Here is a 26,322-nt window from a genome sequence, read left to right as displayed (position 1 = left end):
TGGGGACTTCTGACAGCCCTGTGGTATTTGTAGCTCACCAGTGGGTTTCACTGTGAGTATTTGGAGAGGACGTGCAAGGTGGCTGCTGTGGCCGAACACTCCCCTGGGTCCAAAGTGTGTGTCCCTGCCTTTCCGTGTGATGCTGAAAACATCAGATCAGTGGCTGGAACGGGCTGCGCCAGTCGGCAATACTCATGTCTGTCAGAAATTTTTCTCAGTGGAGGAAATCTAACCTAGTATGAACAGCACCAGAACAGGGCTTTTGCAACTGCCACGAACCACCATTGCTTTGACAAGCCCTAAGAATTGATAGATTTTGTGAGTGCGCTCTACAGAAAAGGCCCCCTGTGCTCCTTCTGGACAGCTTTAGTTTTTTATATACCTTAGAAATGTCTGTCAGGCTCTGCCTCCATCCGTCAGGACAGAGCGATGGCTGCGCAGCTGCTCCAAGATCTACCTTCAGCAGACCAATTTGCTACTTAAGTGACGGTGAAGGAGGCCACACAGGCTTCTGACTCGCACAAGGTCTGAAATCTATTCCTCCCTGCATCCCTCATCTGCTGGAGCGATTTTGACGTGCCCTTTTCATTCCTCTAACAGCCAGACCTGGTGAAGATGAAGCCAGAGGGATGGCAGTTCCTTACATCCAGCACACAGATTTACCGACAGACAGAAAAGTCCATTACTAAAATCTATTTTTGCAATAAATCTATCCTGTGCTGACCAGTGAAGACAGTTATTGAGTCAAAGCTCTGGAAGAAAATAATGTTTTATAGGACGTTGCAGCTTTGTCAGGCATTTTAGAGTTGATTCCAATTTGTCTGGCTATTTTTTCCAACAGTGGGGAAAAGCAGGTCATCTGAACGGCAGAAATCAGAATACTACTCACAGGAATCAAACCCCCAAAAGAATCTTATGCCATAAGGGGCATTAATATAAGCATGACAAACATTTCTTCTTCTGCTTTGCTGAGAAAATGTTCACTTGAAGAACTTAAGCTCCTTGCTCTATTGACTTCACGCATGCATTATAAAAGAGAAGAAGTGACCTCAAAGTACTTCGCCTTAATACTGATTTTTTTTTTTTTACCAGGCCACATTTAATAGTGGTATTTAATACTTGTTCTTTTCACAGATACAGGATGATGAAGGACCTGCCTGGACTCCAAATCTTCTCCTTTCCCAGCTGAAGTTTCTCCGTGCCTTTCATCCCAGGCAGAGATCTCTCAAAGGCTGCAGAACCAGCTGGAGATTTATTACCTCCCTCATCTACCAACTGGGAGAATAAAACTAAGTCAGTTGACTAAGAACTTGTCCCACACGGTGAGAGAAAATGGGAAAAGCTACTTTAACCCAGTATATTATGGTCTGTGGACAATCCAGATGGAGTTTTTTTTTTTTTCAGATCAGTTTATGCTACATTAACTTGTCCAAAGCGAAACTGAAAAAAGCCCTCTGTCAAGGAGAAAACCAGTGGTCGGTCACCAAACTATACATGTCCTCTGGTTAAATTATACAAATACACCTGGCTGCCCTTTGCTCTGTGAATAAGATCAAGCACACCATAAAGGAGTGGCATGGCCAGAAATCCTCCTCCTGTCTCTAAACACTGGACATCATGGTCTCCATTGCTGTGTAAGTCCCACAGCAAAGAAATAGTCAAGGCTTGAATTCAGGTACCAAAAATCTTTAACTTTACATGGCCATCATAGAGTCACTGTAAGCATAGGAATCACTGATAAGCCTCATAAATCCTCTTTTCTTACAGAGGCCGTAAAATGTTTAAATCTTCTTCCTGAGGCATCATTAAGACCCTTATTAAGACCCTCAGATTATATCAGGAAGGGACTGATACAATTTGCCTGCAATTTAACCCCTCTGCCACCAACGCCAACTCCAGCGACGCCACTGAGTGAAGATCCCACCGCTGCTCAGAGGACAGCTCTGTCAATACACCAAAAACGTGTGCCTTTTCTTTGTCTTTTTCTTCTGTGGTTTCAGTTTAGTGCTTAAAATACTCTGTAGTGGAAACCCCGAGTAAAGGCCCCTGTTGTAACACACTAGGGAGAAGTTACCTGGTTTCGGTGGGATGGAGATGCCTTTGCCGATGTGACCTGGTGGCGTTTTTGCACCCAGGGTCAGGAATTCTGGCAAGTGCTGCTGTCACACTGCTCTGCTAGGTCCGGCAGGAGCTGTCAGCATTACGTGGCAAGATCAAACCCAACAAATAACAGGCCCACCGTTAAGACCTGGCCTCAAGGGGCTCGATACTCTCCTCCCTGTTTAAATGGTGTAATGCTGCTAAGCTTGCTCCTGGTTTCCACACATGTAGGGAGCCGTCTTGCCAAAGGGTTATGCCTCAAACAACAAACTTTGTGAATGGGAAGGAAGAAACCACAGGCGTGTTGGGAAGGGACGTCAGGTGGAGCCGTGACAGCCGTGGGACCCACGGGATGCTGTTTGCCGTGACGTAGCTCTAGCTGTTAAGATCACGGCTCTCCCAAAGTTCCTCCACTTACTTTGTCGGCGGCTGTGAGTCGTGTCCAGGGTTTGTCCGCCCTCCTGTCGTAGTCCTGCGCGTCTGCCACTTCCACGTAGTCACTGAAGCGGATGAGGATCTTCCTCTCACGTAGCTCTTCTACTGTAGGCCTTTGGCTCAGCTGCAGGTTTGAGGAAGGAGTGGAAAAAGACATCAGGACTTCACTTTTTCCCTGCAGAGTGCTGCCTGGGGATTTATTTTACTACAACTATCGTTATGATAATAAGAGGGTTCAGGCATCCCCAGTCCTGTTGTTTTTATCAGCCTTTCACAGAACTGCTACGTGGGAGACAACCTCTTGTTACAGCACCTTGAATATCATCCCACTTTGCTGCCGAAGCAGCCCGCTGTTCTTTGGGAAGCTGCTGTGGCTGCAGGCCTCGATCCCTGGCTGAGCTTGATCACCCTGGCAGAAATGAGGTGTAACACAAGGAAGTCTCCTTGTGCACCAATGCCTCAGGAAGAGCCGAAGATCACAACCACAACTTTAACACTACCTGCGCAGGCTGTACACTCCGCAGCCTTGAGCTGCTGGGTGTGCTTCTGTGCTGCCTGGGAGGAGTCAAGCAAAGGCACTAGGTGGTTCCTGCCCTGAATTATGTGCAAAAGGTGAGGAACAACTTTCCTTACCATCCTGATATTCTGCAACCTTGTCCTCTACCTCCAGAAATGGCAGGCGGGATGATGGCTAGTGCTCAATGAACTTTTCACTGTATGCTGCAGCTCTCTTTTGTGTCACAGCATATTTGACTTTTAACAGTTTACATTGCATACTACAAGCCAAAAAAAAAAAAAATAAAATTGCAAGGGTGGATTGTATCATGTCAAGAAAGCATCTTGATTGCTCCAAAGCATTTCTTTCAAATTCTGCAGTAGAATAGGCAGCCACAGTCAAAACTCTCAAATTGGAAACAGTAGTGTGATGGTAGTCCACGTATCGTACACCAGTTACGTGGCTAGGGACAGGAACTGGCTTTCAGGATCAATTCTTCTTGGATGCATGGCACGCTGCTTAGCGTCAAAAGCAATTACACATCTGTTTCTGAAGAAGGTGCTAGATATATATGTGCATGTGGCTGTATATTAACTGCAAAAGTTTCACTATTAAACATTTGTAATCATGATATATCAGGAAAAATAATATCCTGCTAACAATTAGCGACACATTATATCGTGCTAGTCCCACTCACTAGAAACCGATGTTTTGCAATACTTCACCCTTATGGATAGTGAAAGGTCTACATATTTCATAAAATGCTTGAGACTCTATTCTGCACAGTTATTTAGCCTCCTGAATCCTGACATACAATTCCACCTTCCTCCCAAATTAAGTATCTGTCCCCTGCATTTCATCTTCCAGGGAAAATTAAGTTTCAAACCAGCCAGGATGCTAAGTGGAGGGTGATAAATAAATCCCACCTTTCTCCAGGACTTGGGTGCTGCTGCAATATAGCTCCACTGCCCCATCCCATCTCTGGCTTTAAATCCCAGCGTGCTTGTTCTTGGCATGGCTGGCTGCCTCTCTCTTCTGGCTTTAGAAAAGGTGGTTGTGACAAGAGGTGACAGCAGGGCTGCTCTCCTTACACCCACGGCCCTGAGCATGCACTCACAAACTGGGTTCAAACACCTCATGTAGTGAGTCTGCAGAGCTGCCCTAAAGCTCTGCCTGCGAGATGCTCAGGAAGACGGGAATTCTCCCCCTCCCGGCTGCAGCCCAGCTGTTCTGCACACACCAAAGGCAGAGAAATTACAGCAAGTGCAACCAGGGGCAGAGCTCTACACTGTGCCACGCAATGCCCTTGCTGGCATCAGTCAAGTCACAGCTCAGCAGTTCATGTCTGGTCCCCAAAGCCATTTTAGTGTAAATTACAACATTTAATAGAGGGAAAAACTCTTCCTGGGTTTGAAAATGAACAACTTTGAAACTTCTGACTATTGCAAAGATCTTAAAACTGGACAGTTTTCTCACACCCACCTTCTTCTATGGGAGGCATGAAGTTTCCTGGGGCAAGCTGCTCTGCGTGTGATTATCACACAACATTCCTCCTGTTTCTTCCAAAAGCTCCCCAAGAAAAGCTCCATTTTATATATCCACATTCAAGCCAGCCATGCTTAGGTCAGCCAAAGAGCATGTAAGCAGTGAGGTTAGCAAGAAGCATGCCTTTCTGAACTTAAGGCTGCATGTTTTCAAAACCTTTTTTTTTTTTTTTTAAAAAAAAAAAAAAAAGCAAAATGCATACACAGCAGGCATAATTTTTTGAGCCTTTTTAGACAACAGGATAAATATATCTCTGAGCTAGACTACCATGTCAGAAAATCCAGAGGGCACAGTAGATTGAAGCACGTACAGATTTAAAAACGTTATTTTTCACTCTAACGGAATAGAATTGCCCCTTCAGCCTGCAGCCCTGCTACCTACACCAAAGTCACCTGCAAGCCAAATACACACTCACTGCAATTAATAGACAGGCTTTTAACAAAAGCAAGAAAACCCAAGTGCTCTGCTACGCTTGGAGTATACTCACAGGTACACTATAAGTGAGGCTTCTCTATGTCCTACAACTCATCTCGAACAGGGTTTCAAATTGGCAGGTTTTTCTAGCAGCCCTACTACCAGGAGCTGCAGGTTAGCACTGATACGTTATTATTCTGATAGCACAGCTGAGTTTTGCTTCCCATTATTTAAAATCAACCCCCTGACTATGGGAATAGAGACTCTTTATGCTGAAAAAACATTATGATTACGCCCCAAAATTTCAAAGGCAAAGGTGAGACTCCACCTTTACGTGCATCAACTGCTTCTTTTCTCACAACAGCATGATTTAAGGATGAATCAATATTATCTGTACATTTCTCAGCTTTTATCATTTTAGGACACAGCCTAGATGTGGTTTCAGATTAAAACAGAATTTTAAAAAACCCCTAAAATGTCGCATTGCATGGAGTATGACAACACCAACAAAATATGAAATCCTGTGAATTAAACTCTGTGTTTCTAAATGGCTACAAGGGAAGCAGGACCTCCTACAAGCTTTCCAAGCTGGAAGAAGACTTTCAAAAAATGACTGGCTCTATTTCACAGCTCTTGACATTAGCCAGCTTTCATGTTTGTGCCAATCGAAGTGATCAGCAAGTTTCTACATAGTAGAAGGCTGTGATACCCTGGAACACGCTGTTCCAGGCTGTTCTCCAGGTGCTGTCAAGAAGGCAAGAGCATCAAGTGCCACAGAGGTGGTGGTGCTTCTGCCAGCAAGGTGATTTCATTGCTGGTATGCACCTCAGTCCTGGTCTTAAACAGCTAATTTGGCTTCCTTCGTGCGCTGGGTGTGCATTAAAATCAAATAAATGGTGGTAAATGTTAAGGGTCACACGATGAACTGAGGCACATCTGAGGTATGTTCTTATGTTCACAAATATCAAATCAGGTGCATCGCCTGCACATTTTACCCCACTGAAACTCACTGCAACCCTTCAGTGGGCGTGAAGAACAGTGCACTGAATTATGCGTGGAAAAATGTCAAGGGCACGAACACATTATGAAACTTTGGTATTAATGTGCATTTTTCATTCTTAGGTGACACCTGAACGTAAGACAGACTAAAACCTGCTGCTTCACTCCCTCTGAAGTCATACAACTATTACTGCATATTATTTTTAGACACCTTGTCTTTTCTTCAGAAACCTATAACCAGTGCAATTTGAGGTACTTATACACCCCAAAAGAGTGGTGGGCAATGTCTTCATCCCCTAAGCAGCTGGAGCAAGAGAAGCATCAAAGAACAAGCAACTAGCTCAAGGTGACCCAGGAGGTCGGGGACAGAGCTATGAACAGAGAAAACATGCACTGACTCTCGTGCCAGTGCTCTGGCTGTGAAACAAGAGTCCTGAAAGCCACAGCTCATATCACATAGTTCATGTGTAGCCATAAATCTACATATATTTACATATATAAATACACACACACACAAAATATATTCAGTACATTAAATCAAAGCGCCAATCTGGTGATACTAAATGTAAAGAGAGAGACAACCACACTGAGTGGTTTTCTAAAAGCAATTAATTAAAGCTACATTATTGGAACGGTTAACAAACTTCCCTGCCTCTTGCTCATGCCATGGCCGAGGTTTCTTGTGAGCTGCTAAGCATGAGGGTCTCCCGGTATATTTGGGCAACCCAGAGCACCCTTAGCTCTGGAACAGCCGGGGAAACAGCTTTGCAGAACACCCTCTGAGCAGCTCCACTGTAGGTGCCAGCTCCGTGTCTGTTCGCGGTGAGGGTGCAGCTCACCACGGATCTCACCTTGGAGTTCTTTACGACCTGTGAGCTGCAGTCTCTTGGGTCAGAATTACTTAACGGTACCCAGTCCTTCCTGGGCAATACCTGAGAATGAGCTCTGCTTCTTCGAACAGGCAGAAAGAGGATGACATGCTCAAAACTTACAGTAGGAGGACACGATGCAGTTGATTGCACAAGGGGTGGTGGTCCAAGTGGGGAGAAAGGGATCTTACTCGCGGAGCTGGACCCTTTTTTACTTCTGTTAATGTCAAAGGCATGTGCGTGTGTGTGTCTGGACTTTTTCTGGGCGTGTACATTTCTATTTCCCTATTTGTGAAGGTGAGCTGGTGGAGCAGGATAACCTTATGGCGAGTGACCTCTTCATTTGAGTGTGAACCAGGGCAAAAACCCCTTCTGAAGCAAATGGATTTGTATTAATGCAAAAGCAGTGTACATGAGGGCAGGAGCTCCCACGTCTCATCACGGGAGGTCAGGTTCTCCTCTGTATATTCTGGATCAGTGGAGACAAAAAGGGGCACGTTTCAAGCTTTGACACCACGCCAATTTGCAAGGGAGGTTTAACACGCACGAGGGAGGTTAATCAGCAATTATTATTATTATTAATCAGCAAAAAATATATAAAATCAGGAAATGAAGCAAAGCCAAGCACCACCACCAGGTACAGTGGGGGGGGGGGACATACTCTTGCCAGTCTGGTGTTGGGATTTAGTCACATGTGAAACGCTGAGTTTGCTCCACTTCAGTCACAACGAAGCTTGTTGTCTTGTCACCTCATCTTTGCCTGCTCTGTTACCTCGTTAAAATGTTATGGTTGTTGTTTAAGGAAGAAACCAAGGTGAGAAATGACAGAACCTAACTAGCAGCCCACACAACTCCCTCTTCTCCTTTGCTCCCCCCCTCCCTTTGGTGGCAAGACGTAGGAGCAGGATGCCAGGAAAACGCCCTGAAGACCTTTCCCTCTGACTATAAATGCGGTTTATCCAAATTAGCCACTGTTTTTCTTCTCTGACCTTTCCCTTCCCCTGTGCCTCCCTCTCACCTCCCCCCCCTCCGCCCCCCGAGTCCCACCTCTCTCAAGAGTTCATTATTTTGGACAGCCTTTGCTGATGCAAGCCAGCGGAGGTCAATTAAAGAAAAGATTGAACAGCAAGATATTTCCCAGCAAGGCACCAGTGAACAGGGAGTTTCAGTTGTACCAAGGCAGGAATTTAATGGGAGCGAAGATTTCAGATTATTGCGTGGATTTTAAGAAACAGCCACACCTCATCATTTTGGTTGTCAATATTACAGCTATGAGATTTTTAGTTCTGGAGCTAGAGCTCCAGGAAAAATTAACTATTGACAGTGGGGAATAGGAAGCCATAAACAGCTCTGGGGAAGGAGGAGCATGGTGCTGTTTGAGAGAAGGTATAGGAAAAGAAGATTTTTCTTCCTCTTTGCAAACGCTTTGTAATGTGTTCTGTTAATCCAGGCGACGACTCTCTCTCTGTAATGGAAGTCCTCGGGGGGAGTTCAGGCTCGTGTTAATTGCCTTGGTGCTCAGCCAAATTCACTGAGGATAAATTCTTAGTAGTAATTCCCGGGGGCTCAGACCTTCTCATGGAGGGGACCCACCTGGAACACTTCTCCCAGGGGGCCTCTGCAAATTAATATTCCTGGAACGGGCTTGCGGGCCAAGAACCTGTGCTCAGAGAAAAACCCTTCCTAGCTGCCTTGTCCCATCCCCCCCCCCCCCCAAATGACGCAAGCCCACGCACCCAAAGCTGCTCAGTGGCCCTTGAGGGGCAGGGAAAGGGAGCACAGGGGCCACTGGATGTGCAGAGCCCATCCCTGAGCATCTCAGGTGACAGGCAAATATGGTTCACCTCTCCTGCCTTGGCTGGGAGGGACACAGCTACAGAGAAACTGTACCACACAGCATTTGCCTCCACTTTGTTCTTTGAGTGGCAGCTATTCCCTATCCCCAGTTAATTTGGAGTTAGAGGAGTCTGAGAGGATGAAAAGTGCTTAAAGGGGCAGCTTGCTATAGGTCACCTGATTTTTTTTTTTTAGTTTTTTTTTTTTTTTTTTTTCAGAAATTGCCTGTCCAGATGATGAATTCAGCTGGGTATTTATTGCTAACTTTAATAAGGCATCTAGACCTAGCAAGGTAATCTTACTTATTACAGCATGTCATGTTACAACTTATCATCATAATACTGTAACAAAATGTCAGCGCTGAAGGAATTTTAAGAGCAGCTTTTTAATGGATGGAGAGGGTTGTTCCCTTGGAGTTGGAATGACGCCACCAAAAAAATTGGAGCCAGCAGCAGTTTCTATAGTGCAAGGTCAAAATTCTTGTCAGCAGCTTCTGCAGAGCCCCCTTCCCTTCTTATTACCAACTACACGTGGCTACAAGGAGGCAATGTGGCACACTTGCCTTATGCTGAATTTACCCTGTGGGCATGTGTGTGCATTAAAACTCGGTGCAAACAGAAAGGGCTGCTGGGCAAAACACTTGCCGTGCTCAATTAAACTTCTGCTTGATCTGAGGTTTAAATTCCTTTGGTAATAAGACTTCAGTACAAATCGACAGAAGGAGTCTGCCACTCTGCTGTAGACGTGACGACACATCTGGGACATGCTCGTGAAAGACAGAACTGGGGAACAACAACTATTTCTGCAGCATTCCCTAGGTGGTTGGCATTTCTAGTTGTTATCTGTCCACTTGCACGCTTTATTCACTTCTTTCCTCTAGTGATTTCTGAGCTTTTATGACAGTTATGTTTAGTAGGTGAAAACAAAATATGTCATTAAGACCAGGCGCGTGGTTCTTTCATTAAAATTTTTCTTTCATAAAAATGTGTCACTAGAACAGTTTGCAACAGTTTAAAAAGATGACCAAAATGAAACAATGCTAAGCCACAGTGCTACCAACCTCACAAATGTGGGGGAGAAAAATCTTTACTAGGGAAGAAGCCCAAAAAGGCTAAAAGGTGTGTGATCAGGAACAAGGGTATGAATATTAAAGATCCGACTGCCAGGGGCTTGGACTGATGCTGCTCCTGCCACTGTTCCTACTTAAAACGTGCAAACAAGACAAAGGAAGAAACCTCACAGCGAACTGCTGAGGTCTGAGGGAGCAGACCCTGCGGCGGTGCTGTGGCAGCCTGGGCGTTTTAGTCGAGCGCGTGGCTGTGCCCTCTGCCTGCAACAGACAATTCACCTGCTTTGTACCTTTCCCACAAAACAGCGGAGGATGGGGACTGTACGGCAGCAACGCTGGCTGAGTTAGCAAGCCCTCACTTCTTAGGCAGCAGATTGGGCATGGGTAGCTTTGCTTTTTATCTATTCCAGCTGTTCATCTAATGGCATCAAGCTTTGGATTGGATTCCTGTACACGTTTACCTTTCACTGTACAGGGAAATAGAAAGCCTGGTAAAACGCTCTTTCTAGCCTTGCACAGAGTGTGAGTCCCGTGAAACATCTGCAGTGCAGCTTCGCATCTTTCAGGCAGTGCTAGGAGGGGATGTGAGACCACCCCTGCCATTGTGGTCAGGAACGTGTTTTAAAAATACTGTTACTGCTTTTTGAGCTCCTGCAGGCCACAGCAGCATCCTCCCCTTGGTGACCAAGAACTCTGCTGAGACTAAGGCATGAGATTTTTAAGCATGAAAGCAAGCAGTCCAGCTCTCTGAGTGTAACCTTCCCATGTCTATTGAGAGCCCTGAAAGCTTGTGATCACATAGGTAAAAAGACTAAGCCGCCTACAAATGTAAAGGAAGGGACTGGTGCTGCTTCACAAGCATGTGAGTTTTTATCTCCTACCTCTGGAGATAGGAAATACATTGGGTGAAATAAAGTTTATCTGCAATAACAAGGGTGGATTGTTGGCTATGTATGTTGGGGCATCTGTAAACATTTACACCAGCTGCAAAACTGAATGTATCTGAAACGACTGTTTTAAGAGTAAATGACTTTCAAATGGGAGGAAAACCAAAACCAAACTATGCTGCTTTGCTTGTCCTTCCCTGCCAATGCAAGATTGTTTTCTGCACTATACATCATTTTGCAAGTGCTTGTCTCTATTTAGTTTAAATGCCTCAAGTGACAATCTCCCTTTACAGAAAAAGTTTATTTCCCAGTTTTATGCTTTTTTCAGTTGGAATTGTCACATGCAATCAGCATTGTTTTAACTTTGCTTTCTTTGTAATGGCTGCAGAAGCCATTACATTTACAGGGAGCAGGGTGAGACCGGTGCTAGGCTCTTCATCCTTCACTGTTCAAAAGCTCTGTCAGTGATGAAGACTGAATCTCCTTTTGTCTTGTTTCAAAATGTTACCACCAAAGTGGTTCCCTTCACTCTCTGTGGACATACACCCTGTAACACTGATGATTTCTTTTAAAGATTTCTTTTGAGACTTGTTTCATACTCTACTTTTGAAAATGGTGCTGAGGAAAAGGCAAACAACCGTGCAGCAGGAAGAAAGTTACAGTAGTGTCATAATAGGATCAAAGTTGCTCCTCACCTTACGTGTTAATCTTCTTTTTATCTCTCGTTTTTCCTCCTGCTCCTCTTGCTCATTCCGGGCTGTAAAAGATTTACAAGGATCTCAGACGGTGGACTCATCAGGCATGCACAGTATGCAACAAAATAAGCCTCTCCATCAGTATATGAATGTTTCAGGACCTCTCTGATGCACAGCACGTCCCTCTGGGGCTGGTGAACTTCCTCGCTCCATCGCTACTGCGCCTTTTCACACACTTCATATAACATCTATGGCCTCCTTCCTTGCCCTGTGTTGGCACCTCTTCATGAGTGTCACATTCTAGAAGGGCCAGGCAGCGAGCCAGCTCCTCAGAAACCATGACCTCCCTGCCCACAGGCCTGGCGACCTCAAGGGGCTCAGTTACAATACGGTCAGATTCTGCCAGGCTGCAAGGTCAACAACGGTTGGAAAAGAAACACATGCATTTTTTTTCCATCTAGACAATAATTTCTCACAGCTACTCTTTGGAGAGAATGGGGGGGGAAAAAAAATCAGAATAGGGATGCCAGGCAAAATCTGCAGCTTGCTATGAGCTGAGCAGAGTAAGGAGAGGGTGTCCTTCCATCATGAGCCTTCACTGCATCCCACTGGAGCATAAAGGCACATCCCAGGGCAATTCACTTTCAACACTAAGCCAAAAGATCATGCTACAAGCTCTTACCAGGGCAAGCCTCAACCGTTATCCCTCAAGAGGACAATAACATCTGAGTACGCTAACTCTTCTTCAACTTAGGAGCAGGCTGTCCTGCTGGTCTTGGCACTGAACTTCACTGAATGCCCAGGTTTCCAGGTACTCAGCACCTCGATCAGTTGGGGTCCACTTCCACCGCTTCGTTGGCAGCTGAACTGCCCCTCACCCCAATCACACCCGCACGTAACGGATGAGAGCAAACACAACTCAGCTCTTCCAGCAAGTCCCCTGTGCCCCTGCTACGATCCGGCTGTCACCCAGGAATAACTCTCTGCAGGGGAGATTATGGACCTCAAAGGCCAGTCTGGGATGGGTGGCTTGATTTAAATTGTCCAACTTTGGACTGAATTAAACCCAAGGGGCAATCCCACGTTCCTCTCTGATCCTATGGGAGAAGCAGGCACCTCTGGCAGAGCGGCAGTAACAAACTGGCAGCTGTAACCTCTTCAGCCATGGGAGCACAGGTCAGCAGTCTCACCAGCTGAGTGGGACAAGCCAAAATTAAGGTCCTAATCCAATGGAAGTCTGCCTGTGGTGGAGGAGATGTAACGTTTCAAACCAATGCATCCAAAATTGGGGTTTTCCCCACAGAGAAATAAGACCTAAGCTCCAGAGACCACAGGAGCCCCTGAGCAGGTGAGGAGGGCTAGGCTGGACACCAAGGTTGCTTGCTGCTCCGGACAGCAGAGCTGACAGGTCTGCCACAACTGCTCCCTGACTTCAGTGGGACTGGGAAATCTCAACGAAAGTGAGATAGACTGTGTTTTACAACACGCTTCTGATCTTTAAAATACCATTTAACCAAAAATACTGCTTACATTTTCAGGAGAAAGGAAAATCATACTGGAATAAAAAGAACAGAAGACAGCAGGGAGTCACAAATGGCTTTTAAATGATAACTGGAATACCTACACTGATAAATATATTTTTCCTCTTTCAATGGCTCCTGTCCCTACTGGGCTGGATTCTCTTCTAGTAATTGCTCCTCTAGCAATTTCACTCCTCCCTTTGTGTCTCAAATTTGGAGGAGCTGGTCCTGCAAGTGCCTGCTTTCAGAACCAGAGCCACTAATAAATGCTTGCAAGATTAAGCCAGACAGACACAGTGCTAAATAGAGCCCACACAGAGTCAGGATAGAGCTGCGAGCACATAAAATTTAGTTATGGCCATTCAATTTTGTGCTTGGCACACCATGTCTCTGTTTTGTCCTCACTTCTCAGCCCGGCCACCCACCTTCAGGGACACCCTGGCAGGCTGAAGACCTCGGTCAGGTAAAAAATGAGAATTAGGAATGCATTCTTCTCTGAAAACAGAAAGTGACTTTTTTAGCTATTTCTTTAATTAAGTCATGCCAATCTTGTCAAGCTGCAAAACTGTTGCTTTATTTTATCTTAACTGTTCAGGAGATGCTCTGTTTCTCTAGACCTGTGTGTGTGAGGGTGGGTGGCTGCGTGCTGGTGCGATTTTCAGACCCGATTTCTGTGCCAGTGTGAAATGTCCCCCAGCACAGACCGAGACCCTCAAGGGCTACCTAAGCATCGTTTTTGTGAGGAATTTATGCAGCCCTGAATGTGCCAGGCTGATAACTAAACGACTAGTATCCACCTGAGAAGTGGCACAGGGGTGGTGCGTGAGGGGGATTGATAAACTTGGCCAGCAAGTATTAACTGCAACAAGTCTTCACACTAACCTTGCAGGTCTGGACTCTCATTACTCTCATTGACTTAAGTAAGAGCCAGTAAATTGGGTACACTTCAGCGAAGGACCCTTCAAGCACCAGTGTCCCCCTGCTCCATTTCTTTGCTGTGGCTGCTGTAATGCTACTGTTGGCACCAGCAAGGAGTGGAACTTGTGCAATGGATGCTTTGCCCTTGTAATTCAATAAAGATGACCATCTCATAATTACTGCAGCAGCACAGAGCTAGGAAGCGATCATTTCATGCATAAAGGCTGGCTGTCCAACCACATTCTGCCTCGCTTCTTCCCATCAGGATGAGCAATAATGCGGTTACACATGTAACAGGAACATCATGGTACCAGACATGACATTTGCATCAAGGAAATTTCAGCTTTAATTGCAGAGGAAATCCTATTTAGTTTGCTTGGGAGCTTGCTGGGTTTTCTTGTGTGTGTGCACTATGAACAGGGCTTTTGCAAATTGCTTGACCTGCTTATGCAGAGAATTTACACTCTTCATTATTGCTTCCAATGTTTCTTTTTCTCTAGGCTCCATCATATTTATTATAATTGTCCTTCTCAGAAGTCTAGGGAAAGGACACAAAGTGATGTACAAACCAGACACTATTTATATTTACTTGTTTAAGGGTGGAGCATTTTTATGTTTTCTTTTTTTTTTTAATTATGCAACTATTTTAATTTTTTGTTCCTTTCCCGCTGTGCTTCACCAAAAGTTGGGATGCTTTGGAAATACCACATTACTTTTTCCTGTAATTATGAAGTTGTTTGTCTACCGAGACACACATGTTTTGGAGCAGATCTGTGCTTAGGAACCAAGCTGCAAAAATTCCAGTTAGGAAATACAATATAGTTCTGGATTCAGGGTAATATTTTCAAACACATCCATGTCATTTAAGAGCCTTTATTCAATTCCAAAAGAAACTAATGTGACCCAGGGGATAATTCCTCTGAAATGTAAGACATCTTTGGGTCACTACGTGACTGCTGGGCTCGGCAACGTGAACTTTAGGAGTCTCTGCAAGGCACCCAGCACAGGAGATGCTGCCTCTCTGCTGATGCTGGTTCAAACGTTGCTGCCAAAGCAGCTGCCCAAGACCCCCACCTTCTGCAGCCACCCTCACCAGTGCCAGGATGGTGTTTACTGGTCACGCACCCATGCCAGGTGGTGCGTGACACATGTTTGTTCGTAAATCCTGGGATGACAACACGAGCTGCCCAGAGAATTGGCCTCTGTCCCTCCTTGCCTGAGCCTGGCATCAGTCATGGTGCACGTTCCCTGCCCTCCAGCTGCTCTGCTACCCCCCCCGTCAGTCACACCTGGATGGATGTGCCACCTAGTTCCCCATGGTCTGCCCCTGATTTCCCGCAGAACCTGGGAGAACCTCCTGCAGGAGCTGGGAGCAGGCGGTAGGAGCACAGCTATCACAAGGGGCTGGCACCAGACAAATGGCTTTGCTGGCAGCCCCGGGCTGGCCCATGCCACGCTGCTGCTGCTTTGCTGTCCCGTCTTTTCTCCTCTTTGCACTGACAGTGGTGTCTCTCTCTGTCTTTGTCTGCCATGTGTAATAACATGGACAGATGAAAAAACCCTGCTGAGTGTTAACACTGTCATTAACTTGCAAGGAATCTGATTCTGAAGGATTCGATCAATCAGTTCTGCTAATTTTCAGAGAATTAATCTTCTGTTACTGTGTTTTTATGATCCTGTACAATGCAGTTATTTGAACAACAAGGAGAAGGCAAATTACAGACCTACCTAAGGAGACATTATCTACAAGGTACCATTTAGGAATACTTTTTTCTCTAGCCTTTTTTTTTTTTTTTTTTATTTCTCTGGAATGATGCATTTACTAACTTAAAAAGGGAAGAACTTGTTTCTTCTGATTTCTGTTTCAAAAGTAACAACAATTATATAAACAGCTTTTTTTTTTAAATATTCAAACCACTTCAATGTGAATAAAGATACTGTCATCTTTTCCCTATTCATTCATTCATGAGATTACGAGATTCGTGCTAGGCTCAGTTGTACTGCTCTTGAAGCTGGTGGCAATGTATCTACTAACTTCACTCAGATCAGGGTGGCTAAATGGCATTTTGTCCCTGTAAAATAATACATTTTGAGGATCTACCAGCAAATTTTTGGCTGATTTAAAGGAAGAATTTCAGGGGAACATTTCAAGGGAATAATCCCCAGTCACATTGTTGTTGTTTTTTTTTAACTGAATAAAGGCTCCACCTAGTCTAGATTGTTGTGGAGATTTTTAGGAAAACTAATGAAGCCGTGCCCTAAAGTCTTTACTAACTTATAATGGGATGCTCATTTGTGTAAGAGCCACATGAAGGCTTTTCAAAATGACCAGCCCTCTGTTTGGAACAGGATTTACAATAGAGATTCAACATCTGGTTTTTTTTTTCCCCATGGATTGTTCAGTCTTGTGAATTTACTGACTCTGATTTTAAAGAGTTGTTTCTGCAGCTCTAGATGTTACTACAGACTTGCACGCTTGCTTGCATTTATGATGCACTATATTATTATTAATTATTATTAATGATGCACATACGGAATAGTTGATGTTTTATAAAAAAACACCCAACATCCATCTAACCTAACCCAAACTAGCCAGCTTCAGGTTAAATGTCAGCGGTATCAGGACTTACGTTTCAGTATGTTCCTCTGCTCCAACTCTTCAGCAGTTGGCCTCTGGCTCAGTCGTCTGCGAAAAAAGTCCAAGATCAGTTTTTGGACCATATCACATTCTCCTCAGTTCTCTGTCTTAAAGAGTTATTTTGGGGTGTGAAAGGCAGAGCAGAAAGCACTGACACTGCTCCATTATGTACTTGCTACGCCCGGACCATGCGTGACACAGACCATGCTTCGCTTTCGCAGTTTCCTCTGTTTTCGACTCACGAAAGACAAAATACGTTATGTCATCTTAGGCATGACTCTCCCACCCCTACCCCAGGCAGAGCTGCTGAAAGCTAAGCTACACAGATGTCTCCACTTAATTTCCTTCCTCCCATGCCTGCTTCCTGACTCGCACAAGCATTTCTAGCCGAGACCCAGCTAACCCTCTCGCTGCCCTCTCGCCAGCCTCCCGACTGCGCCCCGTTTGTCCAAACAGCGTTTGAACACACAGACAGTCCACAAAAAACAAGGGATGGCTTGGCAGCACAGAGGGCAGAACAATAGCAGCCCTCCTCCTCCTCCTCCGCACCCTTGCTTCCCTCCTCCTCCTCTCGTGGTTTTTATTAAATCTTATGCTGAAGGATCAGCGTGACTCGCTAGTCAACCTGTACGTAACAGGGTCACAAACCCCACAATCTAATTACAGATGGGGACCCCGAGCACAGAAATGGTTTGAATATTCAGAATACAAAGCAAGGGAGAGAAGCACAAAGGGGTCTTTGGAAAACAAAGTAAACCAGGGAGATGACATCAGAAGTCAGCACTGTTGGGCCTCTTCATGCTCCCCTCTGAGTCAATGGGAGTTTTGTCAATGGTGGCAGCGACAGGACAGAGCCTCCTCTTCCTTCAGATGTGGTCATTCAGAGACGTTCCCAACTTGGGGGCCCCAGCCTCTGCCAGTTAGACCACCCGTTCCCCTGCGAGGTACTGGTAGCAAACGTGACATCAACGCCGGCTGCACGGCTTCGTCTTTTGCAGTGGCTGCTTCCCCTGACCCAGGGCACAGGAGCTCCCTGACACCGGGCTGGCTCTGCAAGGCTGGGTGAGAGCTGTCTGACAATGGCTCCGCACAGCACAGGGGCTGAGCACAGCTGTGCATACATCCCCGGCCTTCTCCAGAGACAGGAGCTCACGTGTTTGCCCGGTCAGCGCCCCTGCCCCTCGTGTCGCGCACGGTGCACAGTGCTGAAGCACGTGGGGTGGGTAGCATCCTCTACACCAGCTGTACCGGCACCTGATTTTACACAGCCTGAAGATTTCCACCAGCAGAGGTGATACCAGCTGTACGTCCTTTGGGGCCATGTGGGAGAGGAGGATAGAGAACCTCTGACCATCACTGATGGGAGGAGATAAAGAGAGAGGAGGACAGAGAATTTATGACCATCACTGATGGGAGATAAAAGAGAGGAGGACAGAGAATGTCTGAAGAGAGATATATGAGAGGAGGATGGAGAACGTCTGATCTGACAGGAGATGAGAGAACAGCTGGGTATTGTGAAGGAAAGTAAGAAAGATAAACATGGTTATCTAGTAGTCAAAAGGTGTTTGCATGCTTGGAGTGATATATAGCTATGTAACTGCATGAATGGTTTCTGCCCTGAGCCTGGTGGTACATGCAGCTGGAATTTGTATCCGGGCTCAGAGATATAAATATGGGCTTCTCTGTACAATAAGGGGTCTCTGGTTGCACCACAGCTGCAGCCCGTGCCTTCATATGTGCCACAGGGCCACTTTACACCGTGAAAACCAGGCACCAGAACATGGCCCTGTTGCAGTGGAGAATTTGGAGTCATTAGCTTTGTCTCTTTCCCGTGGCAGACTGAACATTTATCTCATTGGAAAAGCATTGAAAGGGACAGAAACTCATCCTTGATTCAGACACAAAGAATGTCTGCAAAGTACTCTGAAGACAGAAAGCGCTCTCCAGGTGCTTGCTATTGCCATCTTTAAGATACAGTAACTGTTGCTAGTGGGACACTTCACCTAAGGACTAGGAAGCAATTAAAATTATTTTATCTCTAGCAGCACATGAGAATGAAAAAGTTACCACTCTTAGACCCACCATGTGTGTCTGCAGGAATTGAGTTCTACAATGTTTTGAAACCACTGCACCGTGATGCTTTTCAAGAGGATGCATCAGAGGGATGGTAAGGATGGACTCCAGCCATCCAGTGTGCAGCTGCTTCTACAGAAGCAAGCATCACACAATAAGTAAAAGGAGAAATTAGTCTGTAGACAATGCTCTGGAATGCCCTTTCCAAGAAAACAGGGATTGAAGGACTCAGCTAACAGTTCTGTGAAGCACAGTTCACACAGGGGTGTTGCTAGCAAAAGGCAGAAGTTTTATCTATCTACATAGGTGATTTACAAAAAGGACCAAGTCTTCTATGAGTTTACTGGGGTACCTGACATGAAGCAGGTGCGTTTAAACACAGCTTTCACCCCACTGTGTCATTGCTTCCACAAAAGGGGACAGAGATTTATACCAAGTATGCCCTCGGAATTACATGCACCTTCTACTTCTCTGCTGCTCAGAGTCCTATAGACTGGGGGACTCTTCCCCATACTGCCTGGTAGGGCCCCCAGTGAAATTGAGCCAAGAATACTTGTGTTTCCTATTAAAAATCAAACTATTTTATAGGTCCCACTATTCACCCTTCCCAGGCTGCAGAGGGCTCCTGCCTAAATGATGACCACCGTTTTCAAGCGATGCACTTACATGGCAGAAAAAAAATTGACAATTTTGATAGATTCGGCCTGGAGACCTGAAAGCTATCTGCATTTGTGGGTCGTTGATTGCTTCTGGACTCTTCCAAACACAAGTATTTTTGATAGCAAGACTTAGGCAGTAAGAAAAGATAAAGTACCCTTGAGGTAGAACAAAATCATGACCCATGCTTACAGTGCAAGCAGTGAAGCACAGCTGGGGGATGAAGGTGATGCACAGAAGGTGGCTGCCAGTACCCGTGTCTGCTTTCATCTCCATGAACTGCTGTCACATCCCCCATTTGCATCATCCCTCTGGACTGACCGAGCCTGCCCCTGCTCTCTCATTGCAAGCCCCTCCTTGATGAGCTCCTCAAACCGACCCAGCCCCTTCCCTTCCAAGCTCTCATAATTATCTTTTTTCTTGGTCTCCTGCTCTTTTCATTTCATTTCTTCTCTTGCTGCTAGAGTGACTTCTGCCCCAAACTAAACAACTCCACCGGCTCCTCCGAACAGAGTCAGTGTAGTTCATTTGTCTTGCCTCTTAAGTTCCAAGTTTGTCAGATATTGAACAGCTGTTAGTGTTACTATCTTTGAAAATCCTGATACTAGTTACAGATCCTGTAAATCAAGAAATGTAAGCAGCTATTGCTCTGTTACCATGGCTGCAAAGATACAAGTTTTTTCACACCAAATTTCAGTACACCAGCGCCAGTGCACTGCTCTGATCTTGGCAAACACCAGGCATGATACCTCCCCTCTTCCACCTTCCCTCCTGTGCTGCCTAGAATAAAAAAAAATATTAATGAAGCCCACCTAGCCTGCAGAGGTTGATTTCAGTGGTTTGATTGCTGGATTGCTGCTGTGCCTTATTTCATTTAACATCACAGGGGCTGCGTGAGGCTGTCAAGAGGCCAGAGGTCAGGAAACAAGTGTCTCATTAGCAGCACAGTCAGAATAAACAGGAGAAAACGGAGGTGAGGAAGGAGCCTGGTGCAACAGCAATGAACAGATCTGCTCGTGAAAACTGTAAGAATTGAGTGGGATACACGGTCCCGCTGTTGATCAGAAAGGTAAGTCTGGCTGTTCCGTGGAGCTGTACAAGCACAGGTGTCTAATCCAGGAATGGGCAAGTCAGGCTTAAAAAGTAACAGCCTTTAACAAGCATTTTCTGTATCTAAAAGCTCTTGTGTGAACACGCTTGACCTTCACTGTCCCATTCATGAAGTTTTGCAATAAGCTTCAGGCATTCAAGGGGATAGAAAGATCTTTTTTTTGTAATTTGTTCTTTGCAATGTATTGCCTTGTTTATACTTCATGTTTTTGCAGTATTGTTAACAGCAGTTTTGCAAATACACCAACAAAGGTTTTACTACAAAGAAAACCTTCCTAAGATTTATGTTGACAAGAAGAAAGCTTTGCTAGAATTTTACTGAGAAAAATAATATCCAAATGAGATTGTCAGTGAAAAATAAAACAGTTTGCTCACACTTACAAAGATAAACTTGACAGCAAACCAATTTTATAACTTAATTCCCTGCCTGATCAAAATGCAACACACTCCGTGTGCTAGAACTATACAACAAGAGCTGAGCAGCTCTTTGTAAGGATATTGTCTGGTGGCTTTTTTTGTTTGTTTGTGCTGGGTTTTTTGTTTATTTTGATTTGGGTTTCTGAATTTGCTCTAGGCTGGGCTAGGCAAGTCATGGTGGATGAGTAAGAGTTTGGGGGCAGGAGGGACAATCATGCAAAATCAATTGCTGTAGACCTAAAATATTGGCTGGTGGGGGTGTAATCTCTTCAGGGAGCCAGAGGAAAGAAAGGCAGTGTTTTCACTGTTTGGAGCCTGCTGGGCAAACTGAGAACTCTGAATGGGAAGTTTCTGCTCCACGTGGCAGTGTCCTGCAGGAGCAATGAAAAGAAAAACTGGCTGTACATCTCCCCAGGCAATACACAACACTTAAATGAAGAGCCCACCCAGTAATGCTTACTGTGCTCTGCAGTGTGGCAGTAGCCGGGGGCTCTCAGGACAGTGGCCAGCTAGCTGTGGGGCTGAGGGTCAGGTTCTTGCAGCCCTTTTGTCTGGCACCTTTGAAGCACGGCGCGCTGGTCGTCTGTGCTGTCCCCTTTGAGGAGTCACGTGGTTTCTCTCCTTCATCTCTCATTTTGTTGTGGATGAGCTCTGAGAAAGAGCTGGTTAATGCCATCCAGCTTGTTGCTATGTGAACAGGATGGTGCTGGATATGTGTTTTCTGTGTACCAGGAATTCATCTTTGCCTCTGCCCAGAGGACAAGAAAATTCAAGAGCTTAGTATGGGCTCATCTGTAAGTATAATGGCTGGATATAGTACAGGGCTTGCTGGAAAGTGATGACCTGTGTACTTGCCAGGCTGATTAATTCTGGGTGTTCGCAGATAAAAGAGGCAGAAGCCAGCAGCTCTCCAGTGCTTGAATGGTGCTATCTGGTGTGCGTGACCCAAGGGCAGGACTGATGGGCAAACAGGTCACCAGGTGATAACAACAGGGCACACAGCAGTATGGTGAGGCATCCAGAGCACCACCAAAACATCTCTGAGCCCAGCCATGCTCACACAGCTGTTCCTAATGACTTAAGTCACTCTGATGTAAAACAACTTCTGAGCACAGTGGGGCATAACCTCTAGAGCAACTCCTGAATTTATTCTGTAGATGCAAATCTTTTTACTCAGTTGCAACCAGGCTCATACCACCCTAGAGATTGCTCTGAGAGAGGAATAAATCCAAGCTGGGCACAGAAGAATCCAGCTGCCACAAAGAACTACTTGTCACATTGTTCTTTAGTTGCCATAAATGAGCACGACCGAAGCCAGTAGAACTGTGTTGATTTACCTCAGCTATATAGTTCGACACGAGGAAGATTCAATGGGAGTAAAAAAATCTTACTGTTGCTTAATTTAGCTTGCCTTTCCCAATAATAACGCTGATAGCAAAGCAATATTGATGAAGCATAGGCTACCAGGGGCTCTTTGCACTCCATTGCCAAGTACAGAAAACTGGAGAAGAAAATCTGGTGTTTGCTTCTGGCAGTTAACTGTTAGCAGAGGGCAGGAATGAAATACCTCCTTTCCTTATGTCCCTGCACAATGAACAAAAAATATTTGTAAGCCTGGCGGTTCACTTTCTCTGAGGTACCAGCCCAGATATTGCCAGCCAGACTTTAGAGTCTACAGAGGACTATCTTCCTCCTAACAGGATTTATAAAATGGGATTAAATACAGTTTTATCAATGAGTGAATAAACTGGAGGGCGTACTAAATAGAAAATACCTACTCAAAGAAGCAAATGTAAGAGTTTTGCACCATTAAAATTCCTGTACTAGACTTCACTAAGATGTTGGCTAATTTGTAGGATACGTTATCTCTTCCTTTAATCTCTCCTTCCTGTGTGACAAGTCTCTGGGTATCAGTCATGATAATACACCTTATAACTCCTTTTCCTGAGAAATTAAAGGTGATAAAACTGTAAGGAGTGTCTGCCATGATTCAGTTACCATGTAATGACTGCTGTCCACTTCCCTGGAGGTGGTGGTTCTTCTGCAGCTATGAAGGAGCCTGTGGTGATGACTAGAGCAGACCGAAGCGGGCAGAGACCCCTGTCCATCCCTGGGAAAAGGGGTGAAGCACCTCTGAGACAGAGTTTAGATGAGAACTAGCTAGATCATTTTGGTAGGAAGTGCTTGCTTTTGCTGAAAATTTTAAAGATGAAAGTACCAGTCGAAAATCTAAGTATTTTTAGATGGTGCTCTACTGGGAAGGTACTTCTGCTGCCTCAGCATCCCAGTTTGTTCCCTGAACTGGACCACCTGGTCCAGGATAGCTGCAACAGTCCCATGCCCTGGAGGAGAGAGGCAATGCTTTTGCTCTGCAGTTATTCCTAGTGTACTGCAAGAAATACAGAGCAGTCTGGCACATGAACTAACCAAATAACAGTTCCCGTAACACATCTGCAGTCATGTATCCAGCTGGGCTCTGCAGGAAAAAGCAGATTTTCAACTAAAATTGTTAAGATTTTAATTTAGGCTCTAAGCAGTCTTTTACTACCCCTCAAAATTATGCTTATTCCAGACTTGGGTTTGTGTTGAGAAACAGCTTCAATATAAACTTTAAAGCTCCGCCTAGTCTAGATTGCGGTGAGGGTTTTTAGGAAAACTAATCAGCAAATTTTCTGCTTGCTCAAGCATCTGTGGATAGTGAAAAATATAACCAAGATGGCCCTTTGTTTAAAACTCTAACCCTGACCAATTTGTTTCCTTGTTCTTTAGCCCATGTGAATCCCTTCTTGATTCACAGGTCAAATAATGCAGTCTTTTCTGTTTCAGCTGACTGAGGGATTGATTTATTACGCTTTTGATTTACTCTTGGGAAAGTTACAAGCTCCCCAAGAAAGAACAGGCTGCCCAGATTAGGTGTCCTGGGGAAAGAGAGCCATATTATAAAAAACGTAGATTTCAACAATTCATTATGTCTACATAAAGTTAAAACCTTGCCTATCGTATACAGAACATACCTCTTTAAAATACCCAAATAAAGCCGAATAATCTTGGGCCACGAACTCTGTATTTTGTTGAAAGAAATAAGGGAACAACTAGGTAGTCTTATGACTCTGAGTACAAACAGGGTGAATCATGACATACCCAAATCATCGATCTTCCGTTAGACCACAGTATCACAATGCAGATACCTGCATTTTCCCAGTTACTTATTTTCTTATTCTTTTCTCAAGGTAAAGCCAAGTAGTGATAGACACACGAATTCAGATTTCGCCCTCCCCCTTTTCAATAATACTAACTGCAAAATGCCTACTGATGTGGAACATTGCAAGGCCATGCAAGCTCATGTCTCATACCTCAAGCTCTAAAATGGAGCCTCCTCTGTTTCTTTACTGTATTGTTTCATTAATATCAAACCTTTTAGCCAAATGCTGGCTGTTCACATAAAATACTACCATGCAAGTTTAAATGATTTGAAAGAAGGGCATGGAGGAATTAAGTTTTGCAGCATTAATTCTCAGATCTCTTATCCCTAATCCCAAGACCAAAATACCCAACAACTGCAGTAGGAAACAAAGAACAATCCTTTTTAGAGAAAGGGAATTTACTGTGAATGTAATTCAAGAATATATTTTCAGAACAATAAAAATGGGATATTTCTGAGTACTAGAAATCTAGAGCAAAAAATGCACTAAATGCTGGTTGAAAATCTAAAGCATGCCAGAAAAAACAGATGGCTGTTAAGACCCATTGTAATAAAGAAAAAAAATGTTCTAAAATGTTAGCTATTGTCCTTCTGTTGTCTGTACAGCATTGTGAGAAGCCACTTGCTTCTCCAAAGGTAGTAATATTGAACTAAAAGCTGATTTCACAAAGCTAAAGAGATCATAATTCACAGTTCAAGGTCAATCCATGAATGACTTGAATAAAACGGCACCACAACAATCAATCTGAGTTGAACAGATATGCTTGCTTTCTATATGCATTATTGTGTGCGGTTTGTTTTAAAATGTCTTTTCTCTATAGTAACGTGGTTTTTTGTCTGTGAACAAACACACTTCCAGCAACAAGTCTTTAAAGATGCATTTTTGAAGGAAAGACCTAGATGCCTAACCTTAGAAACAGTATTTGCCCTACTTCTTATAGTAAGTTACTTTTTTCTGGTTAAATACAATATTCTTTTCCTCCAAACACTAGTCTTTGGAGGCTTCTCCTACCATCTTCTGCACTTACTCAGTTTTGAGGTGTAACCTTGTATTTGGAAGATCTGTGGGGGACCAGATCACCATCAATATATTTGCAAAGGTGTCCCCAGCCTTCTGCTGCCGAAGGGCTTCCTGGGCTCTCCTATGGACCATGCTGCCAAACGACAGACCTGAGGCAGGGGCTTGGACCTCCTCAGCGCTCTGTCACCCAACCAAGCCAGCAGTGACTGGTGTTGCAACACCACCCCCGGTGTTTTTAGCAACTTGGATTAAACCAGTCTGCGGTATCCCTCCAGCCTCCAGCACAAGGCTGTTTCTTACCATACATTACACTCTTAAGAGCAGAGTCATCTCCAAGCAAGAGCCAGAAGAGCGGAGCCCCCTTCCCTCTTGGCATGTCCCCCCAACCCTGGCTCCTGGCGTTCAGGGAAGCTCACATGGTTGAGCATGCTTTGATATAGGAATAGAGCAGGAGAAATATTCCTGTGCGTGCATGGTGGCCTCGGGGTGGAGAGAAGCAGCAACATTTTAGGTGGGAAGAAGGTCTGTGAGGCCAGGGAAGAAACCACGGAAGGAGGTTGAGGGATGACAAGAGCACAGCCGCACTCCCCAAACATCCTACAACCCTCTAAAACCCCACTGATTTTTCCCAGTGCCCCTTTCCTCTAAGGATCCTCTTCTGAGAAATCTGCTGCCACAAACTTAAATTTTACCCATGCCAAGAAGCAGCTGCCGGTTTGGAGGAAGGGTCAAGGGCAGAAGCGTGTAACAGAGGAATCCTCTTCCCTGTATTTAGCTAGCGTGAAGATCTGGCCTCCTGGTTGGCCTCTGTGGACCACAGTGACTATACAGTGATTCCATATGGACCACAGTGCCTGTATGTGCATAGCCTGTGCATTAGCAGGTAGTTTACACTTCCAGCACTGCTAGCATGCAGTGTGTCTCCTTCAAAAAGCAACAGCACCCTACCTTCTTATTCACATAGGCACTATGTCATCCTAAAATATCAACCCAGGGACGTTTAAAACACGTACACAAACAAACCAGGTTTGGTTGGCAGTCCAAATAATCTGTGACCGTCGTGGCAAATTTCAATCCAAAATGCAAAAAGCTCTTGGTTTTTAACAGAGACAACTTGTGCAGGAGCTTCACCAGCTCGCTGACTCAAAGAGCAGAGAAAGAGGAATTACATATATCCCCTGACTGTGTTAGTTTGTTATAGACCATTTTACCAGTGCCAGCATGAAGAAAGGCAAACAAACGATTCTGCAGAAATCAAATTCAACTCCAAACAGGCACTTTGCATTGGTAATGTCAAAAAAGGAGCAACTTACCCACTTTCTGAGAAATGAATCAAAAGCTAAAACACACAGTGACTTGGAACAGCCACAGTATAGGAATTCCAAATAAACGCTTTTATAACATAAGTTGGCAGTGCTAGC

The 26,322-nt window shown here is 44.8% G+C and overlaps 1 protein-coding gene across 7 annotated transcripts in view; it reads right to left on the bottom strand.

Annotated features, from left to right (window-relative positions):
* PHACTR1 (phosphatase and actin regulator 1) overlaps positions 1-26,322 on the bottom strand; it is a 341,429-nt gene that overhangs the window by 3,259 nt on the left and 311,848 nt on the right. For all 7 annotated transcript variants that reach the window (XM_080380486.1, XM_080380487.1, XM_080380484.1 and 4 more), the window contains 3 exons: positions 16,414-16,469; positions 11,346-11,407; positions 2,519-2,659 (listed from right to left, as the gene is read on the bottom strand). In XM_080380486.1, coding sequence (XP_080236612.1) covers positions 2,519-2,659; positions 11,346-11,407; positions 16,414-16,469 — 259 coding nt within the window. The remainder of the gene's footprint in view (positions 1-2,518; positions 2,660-11,345; positions 11,408-16,413; positions 16,470-26,322) is intronic.

This window comes from Falco punctatus (assembly GCF_963210335.1).
Source record: "Falco punctatus genome assembly, chromosome: 3".
NCBI classification, from domain to species: Eukaryota; Metazoa; Chordata; class Aves; order Falconiformes; family Falconidae; genus Falco; species Falco punctatus.
This window is presented reverse-complemented; position numbering and strand designations above follow the sequence as displayed.